General features: G+C 53.4%; 1 protein-coding gene across 1 annotated transcript; it reads right to left on the bottom strand.

Annotated features, from left to right (window-relative positions):
* Window positions 1-403: 403 nt before the first annotated feature.
* On the bottom strand, window positions 404-26,691 carry SPATA48 (spermatogenesis associated 48). The gene is made up of 9 exons (XM_008150551.3): window positions 25,325-26,691; window positions 19,754-19,851; window positions 18,446-18,522; window positions 16,533-16,671; window positions 14,757-14,824; window positions 13,986-14,027; window positions 13,275-13,382; window positions 2,717-2,824; window positions 404-603 (listed from the first exon to the last, which is right to left on the bottom strand). The coding sequence occupies exons 1-9, from the start codon at window positions 25,881-25,883 to the stop codon at window positions 483-485; spliced, it is 1,320 nt and encodes a 439-aa protein (XP_008148773.2). The 5' UTR covers window positions 25,884-26,691; the 3' UTR covers window positions 404-482.
* Window positions 26,692-26,844: the final 153 nt, after the last annotated feature.

The raw sequence follows: 26,844 nt of genomic DNA, 5'->3' as shown, positions 1-26,844 counted from the left end.
CACCACAGTGGACGTGCGTGGTCATGTCTGCCGTGGCCGCCATGGGGCCTGGGGTGCTGGTCCTGGAGCCCGAGGGCCTGGCCAGGGAGGCCCGTCCTCCCTCGGGGCCTGTCCCCAGCGATGCGGCACCCTGGTGGCAGGAGCACCGTTTCTCTCTCGGTCAACAGTGACAACAGGTGGGTTCTGGTCTGGACACTCTGCCTTCATGACCTCCCATGACCTCTGCCGTCTACAACCCGCAGCCCCACGCGACAAGGACTCTTCTCACACAGAGCCTGGCCGCCCACGGCCTCCGGAACCCTCGGCTGCGCCGGGCTGGGCCAGCACGTGCCCCAGGCGCTGCCCCTGACCCTCTGCCTGATCAGAGAAGGGCATCGGACCTCACTCGCCTTCGGAGCGCACGCGGTCTTTTATTCCCACGGGCCCAGCACAGCCCTCCCACGGCTGAGGGGTCGAGTCTCGCTCGCTCGGACGGCAACTCTTCAGTAGCCTACAGTTTGCCTCCTGTTATTGAAGGGGTTGTAGGGCTTCACCGTTGTGACCATCTGGGACAGCGGTGCCTGGCGACGGAAGAGGGTGACGGCCATGTCTTTCCTCAAGACACTGAAGGAGGAGAAAGAAACGAACACATCAAACAAGCACAAAAGATACAACCTCGTCTCCCTCAACTGAAGGTGCCCACGTACCAGAGACAATGTCAGAGAGAGAGAAACGAGAAATTATTAGTCATTGTGTGCATTGTTTCATTTATCACATTACATGCATTATACTGCAATCAGTTTTGTTTTTCTAATATATTTCTATTGATTCCAGAGAGAAAGGGAGAAGAGAAAGAGATAGAAACATCAATGATGAGAGGGAATCATCGATTGGCTGCCTCCTGCAGGCCCTACACTGGGGATTGAACCTGAAACCCGGCGTGTGCCCTGACCAGGAATCCAACTGTGACCTGCTGGTTCACAGGTCGACGCTCAACCACTGAGCCACACTGGCCGGGCTGCAATCAGTTGTATTGATTGAGAATCTGTGTCTAGAATTACAGTAGGTGCCAAGAGTACAGAAAACCCAGCTAAAAGGAGGGGAAGTTCTCCAGAGGCAGAACAGCCCCAGAGTTCCCAGTCTCTGAGGGGGGCTGAGAGTGGGAGGGACTCAGAGGGGTCACCTCTGGGCCTGGCGTCCATCCTGTCTCACATGGATGTGTGTTGTGCTGACTCCCTTCAACCACTGCATCCTCCTCAGCAGCCATGCCCTTGGCCGCGGCCGCGCACGGTGGGGACAGTGACGCAGGAGCCCACACACAGTGGCACCGGGGCTGCAGGGCTGGCAGTGCCCGGCGGAGACCCAGGGTTTGGCCACAAGGGCCCATCGGTGGGTTCCCCGGAGCCATGACACCCTGCCCACCGGCAGCCCAGCCCCGCTCCTGTGAGACCACGGCCAGCTGAGGGTGCCTGTGGGAGCCACGTCCCGGAGGCCTTCTGGGCCCTGACAGATGGACGTCCTCATCTGTACCGGGAGGCGCCGCCCTCACAGGGCGCCGAGTCGGTGCGGGAGGCAGCACACAGACTCCGTGAGCCTGGCGGACAGGAAGCACTCGGCAAAGGAGGTGGCGGCCAGGATGACATCCGCCGTCCTCTCCTTAGCTGCTTAGTTCTTGCTCCCTGTTGGGCTGTGAGCTCCTTGCAAACTGGGTCTGATTCCTGTGAATTCCAGGCCGCAGTCCACACTGGCTGACTCGCGGGAGAGCATGGGAATTAGCCAAGGAACGCCTGAGCCAGTGAGAGGGAGTGCGGCGTGGACCGCACCTGACCCAGCACCCGCCAGCCGCTGCCTTTCCGGGTGTCCCGGGACTCCCCGGCAGGCGCTCAGACTCCGCCTGAAGGGCCCGCTAACGCGCCGGTCCCTCCAGGTGCTCAGCTACATCCCGCTCTCTCCACTCCAGGGCACCCACCGCCGGCTCCAGCACCACCCGAGTGCTCCAGGGACTGCCCGCCCTGCCGTCTGACTTCCCCATCAGCCGGCAGCTCCTGGGAGGCGGGACTGTTTCTGCTCAGCCCTGGGTTCAGTGGCCGCTCCGGGAGCGTCTGATGGACGCATGGCTGAGCTGCCGACGGGAGGAGAGGCCCCTTTCCCGGAGACCTGCCGGCCTGCGGGGGGGCAGACACCCCCAGCACCTGAGCTTCTCTGGCCGCTGGGCCGCAGCTGCCCGTGAGGAGCGCATCTGCGTTTTCAAAGCCGGGTCACCTCCTGTGCGAGGCCGGCGGCACCCGCGCTCTCAGGTGCGGGTTTCATGGTGGCCATGGCTGCTTCTCTCTAGCAGCGTAAACAACAGGGTCGGTGGCCCTAACCTCCCACCTCGTGTTCTCAGTTCGCAAAATGTTTAAAAATACAGGACTTCCCCCAGAGCACTGCCTCCGATGGGAACGGGGGTGCTACCCACGAGGAGGCGGTGTTCCCCGCAGCGCGCCCTGCGCTATGCGGCCCCGACAGCGCCAACCGTGGGTGTGCAGCGCGGAGCCCGGAGGCGGACGCCCGCTGCGAGCGCTCGGAGCTCCAGGCTGCTCCAGGCACAGCAGTGGGCACCCCTCTCCGGGCCTGGGGGCTGGCACCCCATTCTTTAAACCACGGGAGTCGCCTGTTAGCAGCTAATTGCTCTGTAATGGCAGGACCGTCACGAGGCGCCCCGGTCCCTGCACATTGAAGGATGGGCCGTACTCACCGGTGCACCTCGGAGTCCAGCGAGGGGACGGCGGCGGGCACGTGGGAATTTGCCGGGTGGGTGGCTGTGAAATGGGCCTTCCCCGTGTACCCTGGGATGTTGGCAGAGCTGCAGAAAGGTGAAGAGAGGGGAGGAGAGAGAAGGAAGACTGATTTGTGGCGCAGCCGCGGCACCAGCACGCACGCTCGGAGATGCAAAGGCGCACGCAGTCTCTGGCGCGGTCCTGCGAGAGGTCCGGGCCGGCTGCTGAGCGGAAGGTGCAGGCGGGCTCGCCCAGGACTGAGAAACTGACCTCAGGTCCACGTTTTCTCACCACAGTGGAACCTCGTTTCTTGAACTTAATTCCTCCCAGAAGGCTGTTCGAGAAGCGATTTGTTCGAAAACAGAATCATTTTTTCCCAACAGAAATAATGTAAATGTATTAATCTATTCCGGACCCCGAGTGATTCCTGCGCCACCCTTCTTGGTATACTGCACACGTGTGCTGTGCGGTTTAATCTGCACATAAACACTGTTCTCAAATGGATTGAACCACCCCACTAGCGTCCCAGGAATTCTTCAGACGCCGCAGCCTGAGAGAGATGGGCTGAAGGTTGCTCCTTATGCAAATCCACAGCAGCCTCCCCCCCCCCCCCCCCCCTGCAACGGCCCTGCTGTGTCCGGAGCCCCTCCCGCCCTCAGCGCCAGCTCCCGCCTCTCTCCAGCTGCTCCTCCCAGCAGCAGCGCCCCTGGCTGGTGGCCGGCCTGCGCGGCATCAGCATGAAAGGGTTGTCAGGTCGGAAACTGAAGTTCGGGTCGACACCCGAGAGTTTTTTCTGCGAACAACATGGTCCAGAACCAAGCTGTTCAAGATGGGAGACTTTGAGAACTGAGGTTTGACTGCATCTGCGTGTTTGCGGATTTTACGTGGCGCCCGCTGAGCTCCACTTCCTAGCGAAGGCAGGCCCGTTCCTTTAGGGCCGCTGCGCCCACACTGCTCGGACGCTGCCCCACTAGCCGTGGGCACATGCCTCTAAGTAACCCTCTCTCTCGCCATTAGTGCTCTGTACGACGGCTTTCACCTCATTCCCTGAAACTGTACAGCCCCCTACGCCTCTGCTTCCCCACCCATCCCGCCAGCCAGGGGGACAAGAGGGACACAGAGCACCTGCGGAAAACCCCTCTCTAAACTCTCACCTGCACCCAGGGCACAGCCCCCGGCACCCAGCACACAGCCCCCGGCACCCAGCGCGCAGCCCCCGGCACCCAGCGCGCAGCCCCCGGCACCCAGCGCGCAGCCCCCGGCACCCAGCACAGTCCCCGGCACCCAGCACAGTCCCCGGCACCCAGCACAGTCCCCGGCACCCAGCACCCACAGCCCCCGGCACCCAGCGCAGCCCCTGGCACCCAGCGCGCAGCCCCTGGCACCCAGCGCCAGCCCGCCCAGCCCCCCGGCACCCAGCACCCAGCACACAGTCCCCGGCACCCAGCGCGCAGCCCCCGGCACCCAGCGCAGCCCCCGGCACCCAGCGCAGCCCCCGGCACCCAGCGCAGCCCCCGGCACCCAGCGCGCAGCCCCCGGCACCCAGCACACAGCCCCCGGCACCCAGCGCGCAGCCCCCGGCACCCAGCGCAGCAGCCCAGCCCCCGGCACCCAGCACAGTCCCCGGCACCCAGCCCCCCGGCACCCAGCGCAGCCCCCGGCACCCAGCACAGTTCCCGGCACCCAGCGCGCAGCCCCCGGCACCCAGCACACAGTCCCCGGCACCCAGCGCGCAGCCCCCGGCACCCAGCGCGCAGCCCCTGGCACCCAGCCCCCGGCACCCAGCACAGTTCCCGGCACCCAGCACCCAGCACACAGTCCCCGGCACCCAGCGCGCAGCCCCCGGCACCCAGCACAGCCCCCGGCACCCAGCGCGCAGTCCCCGGCACCCAGCCCCCCGGCACCCAGCACGCAGCCCCCGGCACCCAGCGCAGTCCCCGGCACCCAGCACAGCCCCCGGCACCCAGCGCACAGCTCCCGGCACCCAGCGCGCAGCCCCCGGCACCCAGCACAGTCCCCGGCACCCAGCACAGTCCCCGGCACCCAGCACAGCCCCCGACACCCAGCACCCAGCCCCCGGCACCCAGCCCAGCCCCCGGCACCCAGCACAGTCCCCGGCACCCAGCACAGCCCCCGGCACCCAGCGCAGTCCCCGGCACCCAGCGCAGTCCCAGGCCACTGCAGAGGCGCTCTGCCCGCTCACAGGCAGGGAGCTCCAGGCGGCGTGTGTCCTGGGGAGGCGGGCTCGGCGCGGGGTGCTGCTCCAGATGCGGCTTCCCCTCCGGGGCTGGGGAACGCGTTCCAAGGAGCAAGAGCCCGCAGGGAGCGGTATGAGCACCACCCCACACAGCGCCCCCCACACTCAGCTCCCGTCCTCTGGGCCAGGCCTCCGCCTCCGGGGCCGCTTTGGAGGACGAAGACGGGCGCCGCAGCATCACGCCCGGAGCGCGGCCGGAGCCCCTGGCCCTCCGCACCAGCCTCCTGCAGAGCACTGGGTCCGGGTGTCAGAGAAGAACGCGTCCCTGACAGGCTTCACACGCCTTCCCTGCGGCGCTGTGACCGCGCTGACTCCCCTGCCGGCAGGGACAGGCCAGGGGCACCAGCTCTCACCGGGCGGAGCTCGCATCCAGGGCAGGAGCAGAACCAACAGGACAAGCCAGCGGGTCTCACGAGGCCGGAGCCAGGGAGCTAGAGGGCAGGGCCCACGGGAGCCAGCCCCCAGCCCTAGGCAGCACCCTGAGCAGTGGGGAGGCTGCTGTGCGGGCGGGCGGCCCCTGGGCCTCACTCAGCCAGGGCGGCAGCACGGTTCTCGGGGCCGCCATGGCGACAGGGACTGTGCACTTCGGTGCTCAAATACCTTCACTGGGAACACACGGCCTTAAAGAGATCAGAGAGGCACAGAGAGCCGGCCCGGGGGGGAGGGGGAGGAGAGGGAAAGGGAAGGGAGGGGAGGACAGGGGAGGGGAGGGGAGAGGAGGGAAGGGTAGCTGAAGAGGGGAGGGGAAGGGAGGGGAGGGGAGAGGGAGAGGAGGGGAGAGAGAGGAGAGCCAGGGTCTCGGGTTGGCTGGCGGTGCCTGGTGCAGAACTGGCACCGCCGATTCTGGGCCGTGTCCCTCAGGGTTCCTTGGAATTTTCTTGAACACGCAGGCATGTCAGAAAGGTAACCCAGAGGGAAACGCTTCCTGTGTGTCTCTCCCCAAACACGCATGGCTTCCACGCGGTCGCAGGAACCCGCCTCTGTGACGGCTTTTCTGCCGCGTGAACACCTGCAGGGCGGGCCCTGGAGGGTCAGCGGAGCTGGGCCGGAGGGGGAGCGGTGAGGAGTCGGGCAGCCGGCCGCGGCCTGGAGGGGCCGGGTGGACAGCAGCACACAGCTCCCTGGGGGACAGCTCCCCGAGAGCACAGCACACAGGGGCCGCCCGCAACATCATGGGACGCGCTCTACCCTACTGCCGTGGTCGGCCAACTGCGGCTCGAGAGCCACATGCGGCTCTTTGGCCCCTTGAGTGTGGCTCTTCCACACAATACCACGGCCTGGGCGAGTCTATGTTGAAGAAGTGGCGTTAGAAGAAGTTTAAGTTTAAAAAATTTGGCTCTCAAAAGAAATTTCAATCGTTGTACTGTTGATATTTGGCTCTGTGGACCAATGAGTTTGCCGACCACGGCCCTAAGGCACTGTCTCTGATGCTAAGCCGTGGAATGCAGGCAGGTCACGCGATCAGAGCCTCAGTGCGCACACGCCTCTGGACGACACGCGTGACTAATGCCGCGGGGAGCACTGCGCCCAGGCACCTGTAAGGCGTCCGTGAATCGCCTGTTTAATCCTCACGCGGGCCGTGTCCTGTGGGTCCGGGGTCAGGTCCATTTCTCGGATGCAGGCCTGGGGCCTCAGAGCGTCTCCGTGCTGTGCCCAGAGCTAACTCAGCGGGCAAGTGGCGGAACGGACCCCACGCCAGAGGCCAGGCGGGACGCATGCACCTGCTGGGAACGCCTGCCCTCCCGCCCGGGACCCCGGGCCGAGCCAGGAGAGCTCTGTCTGGGGACAGTGGCCGCGCGGGGGAGGGTGCGAGTCCAGTCACCGACTGTCCTTCATGGAGCGCGCTGGCAGCGCAGAGCAGGCGGAGGCGAGGGGCTGCTGACGGCCTCCCGCTCAGGACAATGCAGATCTCACCTGGGGCTTAAAGGGCCCAGCGGCCAGGGACACGCCCGCAAAGGAAGAGGTGAGAGCCACAAAGGGGCGGGGGCGGGCCCAGGGAGCTGGCACTACCTGCAGGGTGCCCTGCCGGCCGCATGCCCTCACACAGGGCTGGAGGCCGAGGGCGGGCAGCTCCGTGGGAGCGTCGTCACCTGGGTGCAGAGCCGGCGCAGGGCATGCCGGGGCGGGGAGAAGGGGAGGCCCAGGAGGCGCAGGCTGGCTTCGGGAGGACGGGGTGGAGCCAGCGAGACGGAGGAGAGGCCATGTGACCCCGGGCACGGCGCCCCCGTGCGGCCACGGGACTCTCCGGATGTGACTGGAGCCGGCCTCGGCTGTCGGACTTGGCTTTCTCCTCCTCACCGGCAGCGGCTTCGCCCCTCCCCCGTGCTGCGGATCTGCGGCTGCCCCGGCAGCAGGGGCATGGCGACCGGGCGGGCGGGGAGGGCTGGGAGCAGGGCCTCCGGCTCTGGGAGGAGAGCCCCGGCCTGGCACCAGCGCTCCCGCCTGGGCGCCCTGTCCCGTGGAGGCGGCTGTCCCCGCACGCTGACCGCACGCTGCTGTAGCCACTGAGGCAGAAGTGAGAGCTCTGAAGGCAGAAGCGGCGGCGGCGGGGGGGCTGCGGTCAGAGCCTGGCTGTGGGAGACGGTTTTAAAAGGTGTGACCGTCGGACCATCAGGCGGCCGCCCCTGCCTGCCGCCGGGGAAGATCTACGCCTGGAACCTGGGAACAGGCCCTGCCGGCCCGTCCACGGGCAGACGGGACGACGAGCCCACAGCTCACGCCCGGAGAGGCGGCGGGGATGGTGACCACCTTCCCTTCCGGGGCCCAGCTCGTGGCACAGCAGGGGAGAGCGCCCGCAGACGGGGTTTCCAACCTCTGCACAGAGGGGACGTTTCGGCTGACAGCGTGGTTACACTCCGCTGTTCTCAGTTCTTCTGGCTTTCTCCGTGACGATCACATTCCGGTCTACAATGTTCACCAGACTCTAAACTCAAAGTGCAATCACGCCCGTTTACAAATGCTGGTCACGCCAGGACACACAGCTGTGAGAGGCACCCCCTCGGGAAAGGGGTGACTGCGATGGAGCCGCCCGCCGGTCTCCCTCCCGACTCTGCCTGAGGTGTGGCTTCGACGGATGGATGGCGAGAGTAAGGCCACGAGCCGTGAGAACCTGAGACGACCTCACACGGGCGCCCCTCACACAGGCGCCCCTCACACAGGCGCCCCTTAGAAAGCCTAGATGAGATGGAGAGGAAGGGCCGTGCCCGCCCTGGCAGGACGGAGCCCCTGCACTCAGCTCCCACGCTGACCTGCCGCGGGTTTGGACTTCATGCAGATGGCATCGCACTGTATTGCCGTTAGCTCGATGTGGTTTTACAGAAACAACGTACTTTGTTTAGAGATCCGTATATGTGTATTCAAGTTACCAAGCAGAGCGAGCACGGGCAGGCAGAGCCTGGTGGAGGTGACGTCTGTTGGGGAAGGGACCAGGCGAGGCGGTCGGAGGGCACGCGGTGGTTAGAGATATTCCTGAGATACTATTCCTCTAGCGAGGCGGGGGTACAGCACTCGCTTGTTACTCTACTTCGTATGGAACGTGGAACACGACATTTTGTATCTATCCGTATTTCATAATAAAGTCGGAAAGCATTTCTTTGTGAAATGAGGGGCATCCATAATACAACAGTAAAGGTACATTTTTTAAAAAGGTGAAGAATATGTTCAAAATTGAAACCTAAACGAAGGAAGAAACTCTGCAACCTCGCAGGCCCTCTAGTGCCCGAACTGGGTAACTACAGTTAACATCTTGGATTCTTTTGCCCGATCCCCTCATTGATCTCTAGGGCCAGGGAAACAGCAAACAAACATCAAGTCACACAGGCTTTGCACACAAGGGAGAGCATCGGCACCCACAGAGACACCTCCTGAGTGGGAGAACATACTCCCCGACGAGCCATCCAACAAGGCTTAATAGCCTAAACTTATAAAGAACTTCACTCCACTCCACACCAAACACACACACCACACCATCCAACTGGAAAATGGGCAGAGGACGGAATAGACGCTTCTCCAAAGAGGACACACAGAGGGCCGACAGACGTCTACAATAATAAAGCGTAATGTGCAAATCGGCCAAACGGCTGAACAGCGGAACCACTGTCTGGATGACCCACTGGCGCCAGCCCAGCCAAGGCGGTGCAATGTGATTGGTGGGGGACCCACCATCGCCACATGATCGCCCCACAGAGGGAGGCCCGGGCCACCAGCCAGTGGGGTGATCAATCGGGGGATTCCACGATCGCCCCAAAGAGGGAGGCCCAGGCCGCACACCAGCAGGCTGCAGTGGGTGGGCAGGCCTCCCTCTGCGGGGCGATCTATCAGGGGGCTCCCAGGCTGTGAGAGGGTGCAGGCAAGGCTGAGGGACCCCACCTCCCTGAGTGCACGAATTTCGTGCACCAGGCCTCTAGTATGAAAATAAATGCTCAGGAGGGAGAAACCAAGATGGCGGCATAGGTAAACACCTAAACTGCTGCCTCACACAACAATTTCAAAACTACAACTAAAAGACAAAACGAACAACATCCAGAAGCATAGGAAAGCTGGCTGAGTGGAAATTCTACAACTAGAAGGAAAGAGGAAAGCACACGGAGAATCAGAGGAGCTGGAAAAGGCTGAGGTAGAGACACGCGCGCGGGTGACTGAGTGCCTGGCTGGCTTTCTCTAGCGGGAAGGAGACAAAAACTCCCGACTGCGCTGAACTCCAGTTCCGACTGCACTGAACCCTAATTCCGACTGCAGACTGTCAGGCGGAAACTCAGGGGAGCCGTGAAAGGCAGAGGTCTGGAGGCGCACGTGTGAGTGCACGCAGAGAGGACTGACTGCTGTGTGCCACTGGCTTTCTTTAGCAGGAAGGAGACAAAAGCTCCTGACTGCGCTGAACCCCAGTTCCAACTGCACTGAACCCCAGTTCAGGGCGAGACCCTGGGGACCCAGGCTTATATGGAGGGATTCTGGACTGTCAGGCGGAAACTCAGGGGAGCTGCGAAAGGCAAAGGTCTGGAGGCATGCACGTGAGTGCGCGAAGAGAGGACTGCCAGCACAGAAGTTCTCCCAGCATAGACACAGCTGATCCTTACAGCCAGTTGGCCTGGAGGTCAATTCCTCCCAGTGATACCAACAACAATCAAGACTTAACTACAACAAGGCTGTGCACACAGCCCACAAAGGGGTGCACCAATAGTGTCCACCTCAGGTAACTGGGGAGGCTGAGCCACTGGGCCCTATAGGACACCTAGTACACAAAGCTACCCTACCAACTCAGGGAAGCAGCAAAAATGCAGAGACAAAGAAACAGATCACAAATGAAAGAAATGGAGGAAAACAAATGACTGGATATAGAGTTCAAAACCACAGTTATAAGGTTTTTCAAGAATTTCCTAGAAAAGGCTGATAAATTTAGCAAGACCCTCGAGGATATGAAAAAGGATCAACTAGAAAGTAAGCATACACTGACTGAAATAAAAAATATTATTCAGAGACCTAAAAGCAGACTAGAGGATCGCAAGAATCAAGTCAAAGATTTGGAATACAAAGAAGCAATAAACACTCAACTGGAAAAACAAAAAGAAAAAAGAATCCAAAAATTTGAAGATAGTGTAAGAAGCCTCTGGGACAACCTCAAGCGTACCAACATCTGAATTTTTGGGGTGCCAGAAGAAGAGAGAGAGCAAGATTCTGAAAACCTATTTGAAGAAATGATGACCGAAAACTTCCCCCACCTGGTGAAAGAAATAGACTTACAAGTCCAGGAAGTGCACAGAACCCCAAACAAAAGGAATCCAAAGAGGACCACACCAAGACACATCATAATTAAAATGCCAAGAGCAAAAGACAAAGAGAGAATATTAAAAGCAGCAAGAGAAAAACAGTTAATTATCTACAAGGGAGCATCCATACGATTGTCAGCTGATTTTTCAACAGAAACTATGCAGGCCAGACGGGAGTGGCAAGAAATATTCAAAGTGATGAATAGCAAGAACCTACAACCAAGATTACTCTACCCAGCAAAGCTATCATTCAGAATTGAAGGTCAGATGAAGAGCTTCACAGACAAGAAAAAGCTAAAGGAGTTCATCACCACCAAACCAGTATCATATGAAATGCTGAAAGGTATTCTTTAAGAAGAGGAAGAAGAAGAAAAAGGTAAAGATAAAAATTATGAACAACAAATACATGTCTATCAACAAGTGAATCTAAAAATCAAGTGAATTAAAAATCTGATGAACAGAATAAACTGGTGAATATAATAGAATCAGGGGCATAGAAAGGGAGTGGACTGACAATTCTCAGGGGGAAAGGGATGTGGGGGGTGCGGGTAGAGACTGTACAAAAATCGTACACCTATGGATGAGGACAGTTTGGCGGGGGGGGAGTAAGGCCAGAGGGTGGGGTGGGAACCGGGTGAAGGGGAGCTATGGAGGGAAAAAGAGGAACAATTATAATAATCTGAACAATAAAGATTTATTAAATTAAAAAAATAAAAATTAAAAAAGAAAATAAATGCTCAGTGTCACTAATTGTCAAAGAGAGCAATTAAAACCACGAGGTATCACTTCACACCCATCAGAAAGGCTATAGTCAACACAGCAGCCAACACGTGCTGGCGAGGATGTGGAGAAAAGGTCACCCTATGCACTGCTGGGGAATTGCAGGCTGGTGTAACCGCTGTGGAAGATAGTGTGGAGTTTCCTCAAAAAACTAAAAATGGACCTGCCTTATGACCCAGCAATCCCACTTCTGGGAATTTATCTGAAAAAACACAAAACGCTGATTCGGAAGAACGTGTGCACCCTGTGTGCACTGCTGCTGTTTGCAATAGCCAGGCTATGAGGCAGCACGGGCCTCCAGGAGGTCAGGGATGCAGAGGCCGGTGCTGTGTGCATGGAGCACCCCTCGGCCGCACACAGAAGGAAACCTGACCAGTGGCGACAGCATGGCCGCACCTGGAGGGCGTTGTGCTCAGTCAAGTCAGGCCGTCAGAGAAAGACCAGCACCTATGGCTTCACGTGCACGTGGAATCTAGAAACAATACGAGCTTGGAATCTAGAAACAATACGAACAAAACAATACGAGCAAACAAACCAAATGGAGACAGACTCACAGATGCAGAGAACAGACTCATGGGGGGGGGGGGGGCCTGGGTGAGGGGTGAAGGGACCAAGAAGCACACCTGGGAGGTCCCCCCCAGTCACGGGGTGTACACGGCGAGAACAGCACAGGAAACAGCCAGTGAGACTGGCCCTCCGCCCGGGCCAGGCGGGCACGGGGAGAGCACGGGGCCTGTGTAAAGTATGACTGTCTAGCCACTAAGCGGTCACCAAAACAACACATAATAACAATAAAAAGAGCAGAATTCACAGCAAAATGGAGTAGATGGCCCCCTCCCAAATGTATTCAAGTTAACGGTAACTTCACGTCCAACGTTAGAAATGCTGCTGACTGCTCTTCGCTCTCTTTGAAGAGGACCCAAGAGGATGTTCCCAGTTTTGGTAGCAAAAATGCTTCATAAAACTATTCAAAATTCAAACATTCATTTCAAAGGAGAACCATCATTAAATTTTTATGTCTGTTGAATATTTTTAATTGCTTTGTCCTATATCCATCCCTTAAAATTTTAGAATGACTCTGTTTAACAGCAGTCATTTCCTTTCAGAACTTACTAGAGTCCTGGTGTATGAATTCGTGCACCAGTGGGGTCCCTCGGCCTGGCCTGCGGGATTGGGCTGAAACCGGCTCTCCGACATCCCCTGAGGGGTCCTGGAAGCGGGTGCAGGCCAGGCCGAGGGACCCCTCCGGGGCCAGGGAGAAATGCGGGAGGTTGGCCAGCCAGCGAGGGACCATGGGAGGGCTTCAGGGCGTGTCCAGCCCGTCTCACCTAGTCCCGATTGGCCGGACCCCAGCAGCAAGCTAACCTACTGGTTAGAGCGTCTGCCCTCTGGTAGTCAGTGCACGTCATAGCGAGCGGTTGAGGGGCCTTAGCATATCATTAGCATATTACACTTTGATTGGTTAAACAGCAACCGGTCAACTGGACACTTAGCATATTAGGCTTTTATTATATAGGATGGGAGAATCACCAGCTGAACCCTCCTCTGGGCTCAGCCCCACGTCAAGGGCTGAGGGGAGCCTCAGCAACACATATCCTCCTTTGAACTTCAGTCACTCAGGCAAGTCACCTTTCTCCTCAACCCACGGTCAGAGCGTATTCCTTCATTTATAATAAAACCCACCACCACATTTCATCCTGAATAATCAAGTTCGGGCAGCTATGGGGGACTCACCAGCTTGTGTTTGAGTAAAGGATTTTGGAGCATCGAGGCCTGGCCAGAGATGTGATGTCCCCATAGGGGTTGTCAATGTCGTCAGCGTTGGTGGACTGCACGTGGCCACTGGGAGCATGAAAAGAAAAGACAGCAGAGGTTTCTTTCTAAGAAATACGGAGGGAACAGATAAACAGTGTCCTAGCTCCCCCAAATTATTTGCCAAAATAGATAAAAAATTGACAATGCAAAAAAAAAAAAAAGAAAAAAGAAAAAAGCATGATGATGGAACAATTTGCCTAAAAAATAGGGAGAGGTTTTCTCTTTTTCAGAATAGGAGTTGCCTGGCTCTTGTGAATGTAAGTTTGGACCAGAGTGAGGGGAATGGCTGCCTGTGCGTCTGAGCACAGAAAGGCTGTTTCTGCAGAACTGACGGCCCGTCTGCGGCCCTGGGATGACCCGTCTTTGGAGCCGGGGAGGCGGCCTGGGCAAGGCAGGAGTGGGACCTGCAGAGCGGGCAGGGCTCCGGGGGAGGTGGAAACCGGGCCACCAGCAATGCGCTTTCTGTACTGAAATCTGCGACACGTCTCTGAGGAAAGCGCGGGCACGGAGCAGGCGCTGTGCTAGGAAAACGTTAGAATTCTGTGACAAAGCACACGCTGTCAAAGAAGAGAGGCACAGCCATTCAGATGTGAAGCTAGTCGTTTCAGAACATGAGGAAACATCACTTACGTGTAGTGAGGAATGTACTTGCTTCTAGAACTTGGACTCACACTTAGGAAAAGAGAAAATAGGGCAGTTGAGTTCTGGATATCAACTTACAAAACCTCCACTTGTTACAGCATTTCTTTCTCAAATAAAAGCAAAGTTTTCAGAGCCATCTAGGAATTGGCCTCTACAAGCCTCTAATGTGAAACAGGATCCCTTAAAGCTGTAGCTGTAAGTGAAAATCAAACACCGAACACACTGGCTCCCCGCTCTCAGGGACACGTCTTCGCTGACGCCATGACCTAGCGCCGACGGGAACCTCCCCACGCGTCTTCCTTTTGCTCTGTGCTCCCTTAGTGAGCGCACAGGGACTGTGGGTTGTAGTGAGAACCAAGGGACTTTCAAAAGCAGGAGTGCCATTTTTTAGACTAAATGAAAAAGATTACCTATGTGGAAGGATGTGTGATAAGCCCACCGTTGTTAGCATTAATAGAACCCTAAAGAAGACTGTGACACCAAGTTTGATAAAAATAATTTCTAATCCCCGAAGCTCGCAGGCGTGGCCACATTGGAATACTTGGTGTCTTTCGGGGCCACTCTGTGCTAGGTTTGCTGCCTGAGCAGTCCAGCCTTTAGGGGGCAAGAGGCAGGGCGAGGAGGCAGCGGCCTGAGCAACTGCCGGGATGGAGTGTGGGGGCCTGTGGGCTGCCCTCCCCCAGGGGCTGGGCATCAGCTCTTGGTAAACGTGCGATGGTGGGAGGCCTGGGGGTAAGCAGAGTAGGAGATACAACTTACAAATTAACTGGCTTTGCTGGTACCAAGAAAGATCTTGTTTGAAATCTGTCCCAGAGTCCACCGACCATCTAAAACCAGCAGAATGGGGACACACACTTAAAGAACAAGTCACTGTAAGTCGCATACATAAGCTCCCCCTGCGGTAGTTCCTCATACGCTAGCCCAGCCGTCTTCACTGGCCCGTCACCCCAGAGGCAGGCCCAGGGTCCCCGGGAAAAGCACCCCCGGCTCCCTCACAACTCGGCTGGCTCCAGAGCCACTCCTGGTCTCGGCCCCTTCACGCCAGCTGTTTTCTCACAGCTGGGATCGGCACGTTCCCACCCCTTTCAGGACGAAGCCTGGGGAAGCTCTGGCTGTGGCTTTCACCCCAGAGACTGGGCTGACTTGGATCCACCTCCGTGCCCCACTGCAGCCCCAGTGGGTCCCCGCTTTCCTGCCAGCCCCGCCCTCAGCTTGGACCCGCATCATGCGGGGAGGACTTCGGATGCAGTGTAATTTAACACCATCATCTGTAATAAAATGACCGAGATATAACACTTCCATGTAGTTGAGAAATCCTTTAAAAAAATAGTGATACGTTAGACACTTTCTTTTGTCCTTTAATTGAATTGAATTTCTATGTGGAAATCCCCTGGTGAGACCATATTAAAGCTGTTTTCCTCACTTACTATCTTCTCCTCCGTGAAAGCTGAAGGAGTTTTGCAAGACAATGTGGGCTGCTTAACCTGTGGCTGTGAGCCTCTGAGGGTCCATGGCGAGGACGGGACTTCAGTGTCACTGGTCCCCTCCAGTCGGATGGACTTGAAGCGCACCCATTGAAACTCCATGGTGAGCACAGGCCCGGGCCCGCCCGGCTCCGAGAAATGAGGGCACCTGGGAGCAGACCTGCCAGCCCAGAGCGGGGCTGCTGGGAGGCGGCAGCGAGGCCTACGGTGATAGAACCTGGCGGGTCCTTGGGATTCAGCCTGGAACAGACAGCCATGAAGGCGGTGGAACACCATGTGCAATAGCCAGGCCTGAGGAAGAGCGTGGCCTGAGGTCTGAGAGGGCAGCACAGGCTACACTGACGGATGACGGAGGGCGCGTGGGCCGGGCCGGAGGAGGGTCAGGCCGGAGGAGGGCCAGGCCGGAGGAGGGTCAGGGAGAGCAGGAGAGATGGGCTGAGGAGGCTGTGGGCGAGTGAGGGAGACCCGTGCAGGTCAGGGGGACAGACTCACTTTGTGCCAAGCGCTGGCTCCAAGGGAGGAGTAAGGGGAAGAGGGCCACCCTGCGGGAGGGGCTCCCTGGCTGTGGCGGGGCCACCATACCCCCTGGATGGACCCCGGTGCCGAGCACTGAAAAGATGGGCCGTCTCTATGGACACCGAGGCGGGCTCTGTGTCCCAGGCTCAGGACCACCCCATGCTGCCTCGGAGAGCGCAGCGGGTCGCTCTGTTCCGGGTAAGCGCGCCCTCAGCAGGTCCTCTGGGCACAGTGGTCACTTCTCTGTGTCCTCGCCACTGACGCCTCCTTTTCCCATTTCTAAAATGAACACTGTCCATGCAAATGACTTCTGAGAAAGGGGCAGTCTTAAACAAAACGTCTAAAATATAACACAGATGATATTAAAGTACTTGAGCTTATTGATAACTTCTATGATTATGGCACTTTCAACCCATACGTGTATATTTACTTGTTCTTCCCATAATGCTTAGCAATAAAGTAAGTGTTACTGTTGCGCAGAGTCTGGGAGTTCAGTTCAGTAGTGAGTGAGACACTGCGCCCGATGGCCCCTGACCTGAGTTAATGCTGGGATCCGTTCGTATCTTTTCTGTGTGAAACACTGTGAGACGAGGTCGGCAGCTCTCTCCACTGTTGTCTCCTCTGGATCGAGTTTTGGTGGCAGCATCTTGTCCCAAGGAACGCTTTCGTAAGCTCTAGGCAAGTGTTAAGTAATCGCATTTTACGAAAAACACGTGTTCAATTGGTACAGTTCACCACAATATCATACATTGTCCGAGGCCGGTGGTCGGCAAACTCATCAGTCCACAGAGCCAAATATCAACAGCACAACGATTGAAATTTCTTTGGAGAGCCAAATTTTTTAAACTTAAACTTCTTCTAACACCACTTCTTCAAAATAGACTCGCCCAGGCCGTGGTATTTTGTGGAAGAGCCACACTCAAGGGGCCAAAGAGCCACATGTGGCTCGCGAGCCGCAGTTTGCCGACCATGGTCCTAGGCATAATTCTAAGGTGCCCCCCAAATTCCTGTCCCCACTGTTTATGCCATGGATAATCACCTCCCCTCAGGTGTGGGTGGAGCAAGTGGGTGTGATGGCAACTGCATATGGCAAAAGGGACTGTGCACATGTAATTAGGGTCCCTAATCAGTTGAATTTGAGTTCATCCACAGGGAGATGATTCTAAATGCGTCTGATCTAAACTGGTGAGTCCTAAAAAGAGACAAAACCGCCGCAGACACTTCAGTGTCCTGGACAAAGCCCGTGGTCCTGAATTCTGCTGAGATCATGTGGGTCCTGAGCTGCCAGCCTGAGTGACCTCGGAGGCTGAGGACGCAGCCATGGCTGACACCGGGACCCCAGGCTGAGAACCTGAGCACTGAGCCAGGTGGGGCGCCTGGACTCTGCGCTACAGAAGGTGCGAGCAGAAATGGGGAGGCTTCCAGTTGCTCAACTTGTGGTCATCTGTTACCCAGCAGTGGGACCTCACACACGCTTACATACGCCATCCAGCTTGCGAAAAGCAGCCATGACGCAGATGCCGGCCTCCACCTGTCGCAGGGCACTCCCGGCCTGGGCCCTCACCCAGGCATGTGGCCTTCCGTACCCATCTACACACCATGACACCCAGAGATATTTCCCAGCACAGGCCTCTCTCCCAGACCCCAGATCAGTGCACCGTTGCCTAACTGACAGCCACGTCGATGTCCAATGAACATCTCTGTTTGGCATGTCCAAACGGACACAGGAGCCTTCCCGCCACACCTGCTGCACCTGTGTTCACGTGTGAAGTGATGGTGTGTTCACCACGTCCAGCTGCACAGCTCAGACCGAGGGCTCATCCCTGACTCCTCTTCCTTCAGACCCACAATCTCCTCGCGGGGCAGTGCTGGCTCCACCTTCCACGCAAACCCAGGGCCAGCCACCGCCTGCACCTCTCAGCACCCTGCCCGGAGCCCCTGCTACTTGTGTCCCAGGTGACAGCATCTTCTTTCATCTTTTCGTAGACTTCTCTCTACGATGTGAGCTATTTACTTATCATGCTTGTTGCTTATTGTCCACCTCTTTGTAGAATCAGCTCTTTGAGATGGGAGAGCTTTGCTTTAGTCACTGACGGGTCTCATAGTTTAGGGAGTAGACACATAGTAGGTCCTCTATGCATTTTTTAAATGAATGAATGGATTCCGCGTCGAGCTTTCCCTGCTGCTGTTTCCTATGATGCTGCACGCACCTCCTCTCTCTCTCCGAGCATTTCCGTTCTGTTCTGGTTTTCCCTTTTAGTAAACATAGGTTTTCTTTAGATTCTTCCTTGACCTGTTTATGTTAGCAACAACACAAGTAACTAAATATCTGGGTCTCATGTTTTCTGAATTTCTCGTAGGATTCAGGATAATGTGGACACAAAGAGGCTATATCATTAAGTATAAAATAAAATTTTTAATCAAAATTCTACTAAAAAAAGTTCTTACTTTTGTGTTGAGGACTTATAAAACAAGTCCTTGGCCTCACACTTCTTGTTTGGTTGTGAAGGTGGCTCTCCGTCCTCCTAGAAGGCAGGAATACAAAACAGACCAGACATAAATGGGAGCGGACAGTGCCCTCAGCCACCGGCTCCCTTCTTCCTTCCTTCACTTTCCTCTTTGGCAGCATCTTGTGGGTCAACAAGTACATGCTTCCCAGCTTTCCTCTCCTGCCTGGGAAATTCACATTTTGTATATGTTCTCCTAACTATTAAGTTAAAGTTTACAAAGATGTATATTAAAGTTAACATAAAGTCAGATTTTCATGAGGAAGCTCTTGAATTTTTCACGTTGGCAAATAGTGTTTAATTCCATAAAATTACAACATTCAAAGAAGTCTTCTCTGTCTTGTCTAACAATGCAAGCACATTAGTTCTGAAATATTACCCTCTTCCTATCGTCAATCTTACTTTATCAAATTAATTAACTGTTGCTGTAACCATTGCTGTTACCGTCTGTGATGGTTCCCTTTATTCAGATTCACCACCACGTGTACCGTCCTCTGCCTGCTTTTGTTCCTGGGTCCTCCTTGGTTTGTCCCACCTGGTCCTTGGTTCTGTTCTCTTCACTAAAGTTCAATGTTCAGTAATTCCTCCAAGGATGCCAACTTCCTCTAGCCCTATGTTTTAACTCATCTTCATGTTTGAATAATGTTCTACACGGGTTTAGAGGTCTAGTTTAATGGTTATGATTGTTAATAACAAATACGTCTCATTGATTTTGGACTGTATTGTTCACTGACTTTGGACTGCACTCAGTTTAATTGCTTGCAGGTGTTCTGTGAGCTCCTCTTAAACCCCACCCCTTACCCCCCGCCCCGTCAGGTTATAGTTAGGATATCTGTATTGGTTTTCCTACAGTTTCAAGATAATTTGTTTAGGAGAGGCTAGATCCCTGTTCATCTGTTTTCAGACTTGTTATGCTTCTTCAGTCTGAGAATTCATGTCCTCCGAGCTGGTGGCTGTCAGCCATGGGCGTCCATCACTCCCTGCTACTGGAGGAGGGTGCTCTTGCCAGCGATGGGGGTCTGGATTGGGCACTACCAGCCTCTACTACTCAGTCCTCCCCTGAAGTATAGCTGTGGGGATGGCACAAGATAATGCCAAATACACAGTGATTGTGAAGGTCTGCACGGTGCCTGGTACATAAGGCGTAGTTTACAAGTGGTAGCTATTTAGGCTCAAATTATAAACAACACAGATAATGAACTAAATGAGTTACGAACACCGTACTACACTCCCCGGTAAGAAACCTTACTTTACAGGCCACTTCCTCATCGAACGTGTACGTGTGAGTGACTGAGCTCTCTTCATGCCGAGGCTGCTTAGGAGTGACTCTCACCGGGCTGGTCCAGCCTGAAAACAAACACGACAGGCTTTCCGTTACCTGCAGCGAACACTTCTTCTTCCATCAGAACTGTTCCTATGAGGACGCTAACATGGGTGCTATGAATTAACTTTTCAGTGGATTACCTAACAATTTTTCTCATCAGTAAGAACAGAATAGCTCTGAAATTTACATGTTAGGATTGTTATAATAGTGTAGAATTGCTTGGTATTTATTCCACATTATTGGGAAATTAGAAATTGAGACAAATGAAAATACACAACATAACAAAAGTCATGGGACTTAGCAAAAGTAGCGTTGATGGAGAAATTCATAGGTATAAACCCTTATAGAAGAAAGCTCTCAAACCAATAACCTTAATTTGCACCTTATGGAGCTAGAAAAACAACAAACTAAACCCAAAGCTAGCAGAAGGAAGGAAATAATAAAGATTAGAGCATAGATACAAAATAGAGAAAATTAATGAAAGCAAAATTTGGTTCTTTGAAAAGATTAAAAAATTGACAATTAGCTAGATTGATAAGAGAGAAAGAAGACTCAAGTAAAATCACAAATAAGGAAACATTACAACTGATTTTACAGAAATAAAAATAATTATAAGAAACTAGAGGCCCAGTGCATGAAACTCATGCAGGGGTGTGGTCCCTAGGCCTGGCTGGCGATCGAAGCACGAGTGTCTGGCATGGAAAGGAAGGTCCCAACTGACCTCTGGGCCCTGGGCAGCACCTGGGCCCCCAGGCCCCCATGCGCCCCCCTCCACCTGAGTGACAGGCGCCTGAGTCCCCACTCGGAGATGTGGTGAGCGTGGCTGGATGCTGCAGGCCGGGGCGCAGCGTGGGCCTCTGGGCTGCCCAGCAGCGCCGCACAAAAGCCAGGAAGGCAGTGCACTCTCTCCCAGCCGGCCTCGCAGATTGGCTCCTGTGCAAACTCACAGGGAGCCCAACTGGCCCCTGCAGTCCCGGCGGCTGTGGCCCGGCTCACCCAGAAGAGGCTGCGCGGGTGCGGGACGGGCTCCTCGCGGGCACAAGGCACCTGAGCATGGGGGCTTCCCCGGAGCACAAGCCCTGGCATCCCGGGGGAGGGTAGGAGGGGGAGTGAGAGTGAGCTCGGCGGACACCCCACATTCTCACCGCACCTCCGTCCCCATCACCCCCACCCCCAGGTAGCTGGTGAGAGGTCGCAGTGCATCGCCAACACCTGCCATGTTCCACACCACCCCCTGGTGGTCAGCACACATCATAGTGAGCGGTCGAACTCCTGGTCGAGGGGACAATTTGCATATTAGGCTTTTATTGTATAGGATTACTATGAACAAAATAATTATATGAAATTACTGTACACAACCAATTGTATAACCTAGATGAAATGGACAAATTACTAGGACCACACAACCTACCCAGACTGAATCATGAAGAAACAGAAAATATGAACACACCTGTAACTTCTAAGGAAACTGACTCTGTAATTAAATACCTACCCACAAAGAAAAGCTCAGGACCAGACGGCGTCACTGGTGAATTCTGCAAAACGTTTGAAGAAGAATGAATACTGGTCCTCCCCAGGCTCTTCTAAGAAGAATGAGTGAGGAGGGAACACTTCCAAACTCATCCTATGAAGCCGACATTACAGGGATGCCAAAGCCAGACCTTCTCCCTGCTAAACACGATGTAAAATCCTCCACAAAACACTACAGGAGAGAATTTAAGGGCACACCAAGAGGATTACACGCCATGACCAAGTGGGTTTTAGTCCTTGAAGGCAAGAAATTGGAATTCTGCACTATTGGTGGGATTATAAAATGTGGCAGCTGCTAAGATAAACCGGGTGGTAGTTCCTGAAAAAATTAAACATAGAATCACCATGGGATTGAGCAATTCCACTCCTGGTTATATAGTTAAAGAATTGAAAGCAGGTTCTTGAAGAAATATTTGTACATGTGTGTTCACAGCAGCATTATTCACAATAGCCCAAAGATGAAGCAACCCAAGTGTCCATTGATGAATGAATGGATAAAAAAAAAGTAGTATATACCTAAAATGGAAAAGTACTCAGCTTTAAAAGGGAAGAAAATTCTGACATGTGCTAATACATGGACTTTGTTGTCCATGATGACATTATGCTAAGTGAAATATGCCAGTCACAGAAAGACAAATACTCTATGATTCTACTTATATGAGGTATTCAGAGGAGTCAAATTCATTGAGACAGAAAGCAAAATTCTGGGTTCCAGGGGCAGGAGGAGGGGAGAACTAGCGAGTTAGGGTTTAATGGGTAAGAGTTTCAGTTTTGCAAGATGAAAAAAGTTATGGAGATGTGTTGTGGTAATGGTTGCACAATGCTGTACTTAATACCAATTAACTATATGCATTTAAAAATGGCTGATAGCTGTGATGGGCGTCATAGTGACAGGTCGTACAGACGTTACAGCATTCTGGTTGCTGGCTTTATATATATATAGATGTTAGGATGCTGAAGGTAAATCACAGAGGTTGCAAAAGGCAACCTCTTTTTTGTCTGTGACAAGGGCGATGTGTCATCTGTTGCAATGAGAACAGAGAGACCAACCAATAAAGGGTTTGAATATGATTAGGATAAGTTTGGAAAACTTAAATGGTGCATAAGAAAGAAAGCCAACTCTGAACAAAAAGGAACTACTGCAGCAGTTAAATGTCTAGACAAGGTTGGAATTGGGCAAGAAGTCAGCCATCTAATCTTTTATGATTTGGCTTTGGTATTTATGAAAACCCACTGGAAAGCATACTGGGCTGTGATACAATTAATTCTGAGAAGATGTGCTTCCTTATCAGAATGCATTAGGAATCACATGTATTTAAGTTTGCTAAAAACTGAGAGTACTTATTTATAAATAATGACTATTTCCAGGATCTACAAAGTCATTGAAAGCCTAGGACAAATTATATTGAAACCAATCCCTCAACTCCTGGTATTATTCTTTGAAAATGTTAATAGCTAATAATAATAAATGCTATTAACTGAATGCTTTACCACGTTCCAGAAATTATGCTAAGTATTTTACATGTTAACTCATTATTTCTTACACTTTATAAGAAAAGTATTATTGCCAATTTAAGTGTAAAGTGACTGAAAACTCTAGACTTTGCTTAACTTTATAATATCTAACATTTATTGGTTCCTTCCTTAATGTCAGACATGTTTACATGAATGACACTAAATGGCCCTCACTGTAATTTCATGAAGTATTTTTACTAGCATGTGAACTTATTTTACAAATAAGGATACATGGACATAAAGGGATTAGTAACTAGCCCAAGGTCATAGTGAAAGTAAGCTTTGTGCCTGGCTATGAGCCCAGACTGTCTGACCCTAGAGCCTATCTTCTGAATGCTTTTGTGCTGATCCCGGTAGCACAATATGGAGGCTAGATGAACTCTGTACTTGGTTCTGAGATGCTTGTACAACCTCTGTTAACCCTATTTTAGTGGGAAATTAGCTTTAATAAACTATTTCTTAAACTTTGTTGGAAAACAGTTCTTAGAAAAACTTACAGAAACAGCCCAACCTGAGGCTGGGGCTGTCTGCTTACTTGCCTACAATGGGTCCACTATGAAAAATGAGCTCAGTTCTTTTAAGGGAGACTCCTTGACAATGAAAACTATTACACATGGAAACGTTAGCAAAAGCTTGCGCTCCAGGCCTTGCTGACAGGCTAGAGAAGTAGTTGCTCATTCAGAATCAGTGCAATGTGCTGTCTGAGGGACCGGAACTCACCAATGGTCCCCTCATGCTCTTACTTAAGACAATTCTTCGCCCTAGATAGTATTTGATTCTTAGTAATACTGTTCTTCCCTAAGTAGTATTTCCAATGGATTGTAAAATAATTATTTCTTAAAAACTGGTAGTTGAACCTTATTTACATTCTTAATATGAAAATTCCAAACTCAGGTATTTCCCTAAGCCCCCTGTTAAGTCAACAACTAGAGTGATATTAAAAGCATAATTCTTATCCTATGCTTACTAGTATACGTCCTCAAATTGCTTTTTGGTTCAAAAGCAGGTACCTGGAGGGTAGGGCTTGGCAGCGTGATATTGTGGCGTTATTTCTATTCCCTTTATCTTTTTTCTTACCCCTTTTTCTGGTCTCAATTACCTATGGCTTCTCTCCATGCAGTGTCAGGAACCATGACTCCCCACTGCTCCACCATATGCTGCTGCCACTGTCCCTCCCCCACTGCCCGCTTAGGCCTCTGGTCTAGGCTGGGTGCGGAGAAGCATGCGAGGCTGGTGCAGCCTCTCGTGCTAGAGGAAGCTCAGCATCTCTGATGCCGTGTTTGGCCATTTCCTTTCCACCTGCTCGAAGATGTAAGTCTCTTTGCACTTCCTGTCTACCAGACACACTTCCACACAGGACTGTTTCCTGGGGCTTTCCTTAGAAGCTGTCAGCACTGCTGGCCAGGCTGGTGACAGTCCCTGGGAGCACCTACATAAGGAATGGCTGTCAGTAGGTTCACCAATTGTGTCCCCAGAGCTGTGTGACGCTATTTCTGAAGGGGTTGCTTCTCAGCTCCTATTCTTACCAGATGCCAAATTTCACTTCAACTACTTTCCCATTCCATTTCAGTCCCTGTAACCTAACTCTTGCATGAATATCAGATTTACTTTTTCCAGAGAGAGATAATGAGGCATGCTACACAATTATCAAAGTCAAATATAATTTGCCTTATGGTACAATTAGGTTATCTATCCTATATAATAAAAGCCTAATATGCTAAGTGTCTGACTGTTCAACCAGTCGCTATGATGCGCACTGACCACGAAGGGGAAGACGCTTTGACCAGTAGGTCAGCTTGCTGCTGGGGTCTGGTCGACTGGGACTGGGCAAAACAGGCCGGACATGCCCTGAAGCTCTCCTGGGGTCCCTCCCCAGCCCCAATTGTGCACTGGTGGGGTCCCTCAGCCTGCCCTGCACCCTTTCACAATCTGGAACCCCTCAGGGGATGTCAGAGAGCTGGTTTCAGCCCAATCCCTGCAGGCCAGGCTGAGGGACCCCAATGGTGCACGAATCCGTGCACTGGGCCTCTAGTATTTATATAATAAACTAGAGGCCTGATGGACAAAATTCATGCAAGGGGCTCGGCACTCACAGCCCCGGCTTTGTCCAGAAAGTCATCTGGAAGGATGTCCAGAAGGTCGTTCAGCTGTCCGGTCTAATTAGCATATTATGTTTTTTATTATTATAGATTACCTGACATTTAATTTGTGTTGGTCACTTATACTAATGAATGCACTTTTAAACACAAAACATTATTTTACAGATAGGTATATAAAAGGCTTATCATTTTTACTTTTTCCTTACAATTTGTAATTTAAAAATAAGATTTCCTCATTTGGTTCTTTACAACTTTATGTTAAATTATCTACTGAATAATGAATCTTATATCCATGCTCCTTCTCCCTGGTTTCAATGTTTAAAAATTATAAAGCCAATGTCACTTTATTTACCTCCAAGTCTTGCTCTGATGGAAATATCTGATGTTGCCCTGGAATTCCATTTTCTGTCTTGTTTTAGTTCTTCTAATAAAATTTTTTGCCTTTTTAGCGTCGTTTGAAATCCCGTATCTGGCCTGGGAACTCGTTGCTGGGGTTTCACGTCACTAAAACCCACCAGACTTGGGATGGTTCTTCCAATGCCAGGCTTTAACTCAGCATCGCCACCAGGACTCATGAACCCTGAACAGGGATCACCTAAGGGTACATCATCACGGAGTGGAAATAATGGATAATCTGGCCCATATGGTGGGGGATAAGGATAGTGTAAATGATAGCCTGGTACGAATGAAGGGGGATAAGGGTGAAATTTAAGAAAAGTAGGGTTGCATTTCTTTTCCATTCTAGCAGAGTCATGTCTGTCCTCAATTCCTTTCACAAAAGGCATGTTCATTTTCCTTAAGAGATTACAGTAGTGTGGGTAATCTGCACTCTCAACAGCCTTTGTTCCTGAAAGAATGGACCGTTCAGAGATACTTATCTTTCCAGGTGTGTACTGTGAATGTATATCCATAGCTTTTCTTAGAATATGGGATGACTGTAAGTAAGGTGTTTCTGATGACTCCTTTCTCTTTAACAATAAAACATGTATGTCCAATAGTTGAGAACGGGCTAATTTATCCTAACAGTATTGACTTGACTTTCTAAATGTCGACAAGGTGGGGTTTTTGTTTTTTTCTTTTTCTTTTTAAGGTAAGTATTTTTTTCTCGACCAAAGGAGTATAGGGCAGGAACAAACCAGGGCAGAAAAAAACAAACAGAACAAAGCCCTTGTTGCTTAGCAACAGCTGGAACGCGGACGGCCCGGGTCCCTCCTGTCTTCCCAGGGAAGGCGACAATACACGTTGTCATTAGGCGTTTTGTCTTCCGCGGCTGGACGCTTCCTTCTTGAATGCATTTGCACCAGCTGCACTGAATGTATTGCCAGCGACTCTGTCCGACCGAGTAACCCTTCCGGCGGCAGGAAGGCCGGCATCCTCCTCGCCCACACGCTGTGGCTCTCGCCCTCTTAGGCTGACGGGAGGCTCCGTGTCCGGTCTCCGAACCCGGCCATAAAAGCCCACCTCCCGGCGGCGTGAGGCCTGGAATCCATTTTGTCAGGCGGCTCCTCGGTTCCCGTCAGCCTCCGCCGGGGGAAGGCCTCGCTGGCCACCCCATCTCCAGCGCCACTGCATTCACCTCCCCAGGGCGCTCCCCACATCAGGGCGGCCCCAGCGGCTCCATCCGAGGCCCGCCATCCTCCGGCGCCGGCCGGACTCACGCGGGGCTCCCGCCCGGGCTTCCGGTCCGGCCCTCGAGGCCCAGGCCTGCCCTCGGCCCGCAATGCGCGCAGGGAAGGCGGGGCAGCTGCCCGCGGCCGTTTCCTCAGTTTCCTCAGCTCCGGGGCCGGCTAAGGTCGCCGGTGCTCCCGGTGCCACGGTGGCCTGGGGCCCAAGGCCCCCGCGCGCCCAGCGGACCGTGGCCCCGCCGCCACG

The sequence above is a fragment of the Eptesicus fuscus genome, chromosome 14, assembly GCF_027574615.1.
Source record: "Eptesicus fuscus isolate TK198812 chromosome 14, DD_ASM_mEF_20220401, whole genome shotgun sequence".
NCBI classification, from domain to species: domain Eukaryota; kingdom Metazoa; phylum Chordata; class Mammalia; order Chiroptera; family Vespertilionidae; genus Eptesicus; species Eptesicus fuscus.
This window is presented reverse-complemented; position numbering and strand designations above follow the sequence as displayed.

What these genes read in the sequence shown, in the direction of transcription:
- SPATA48 (XM_008150551.3), bottom strand. Translation starts at nt 25,883, where the DNA reads ATGGATATACATTCACAGTACACACCTGGAAAGATAAGTATCTCTGAA. An exon ending in CATCAGAGCAAGACTTGGAG is followed by an intron (nt 19,852 to 25,324) that starts GTAAATAAAGTG and finishes GTTTGTTTTCAG; the next exon opens with GCTGGACCAGCCCGGTGAGA. An exon ending in ATGAGGAAGTGGCCTGTAAA is followed by an intron (nt 18,523 to 19,753) that starts GTAAGGTTTCTT and finishes CCTGCCTTCTAG; the next exon opens with GAGGACGGAGAGCCACCTTC.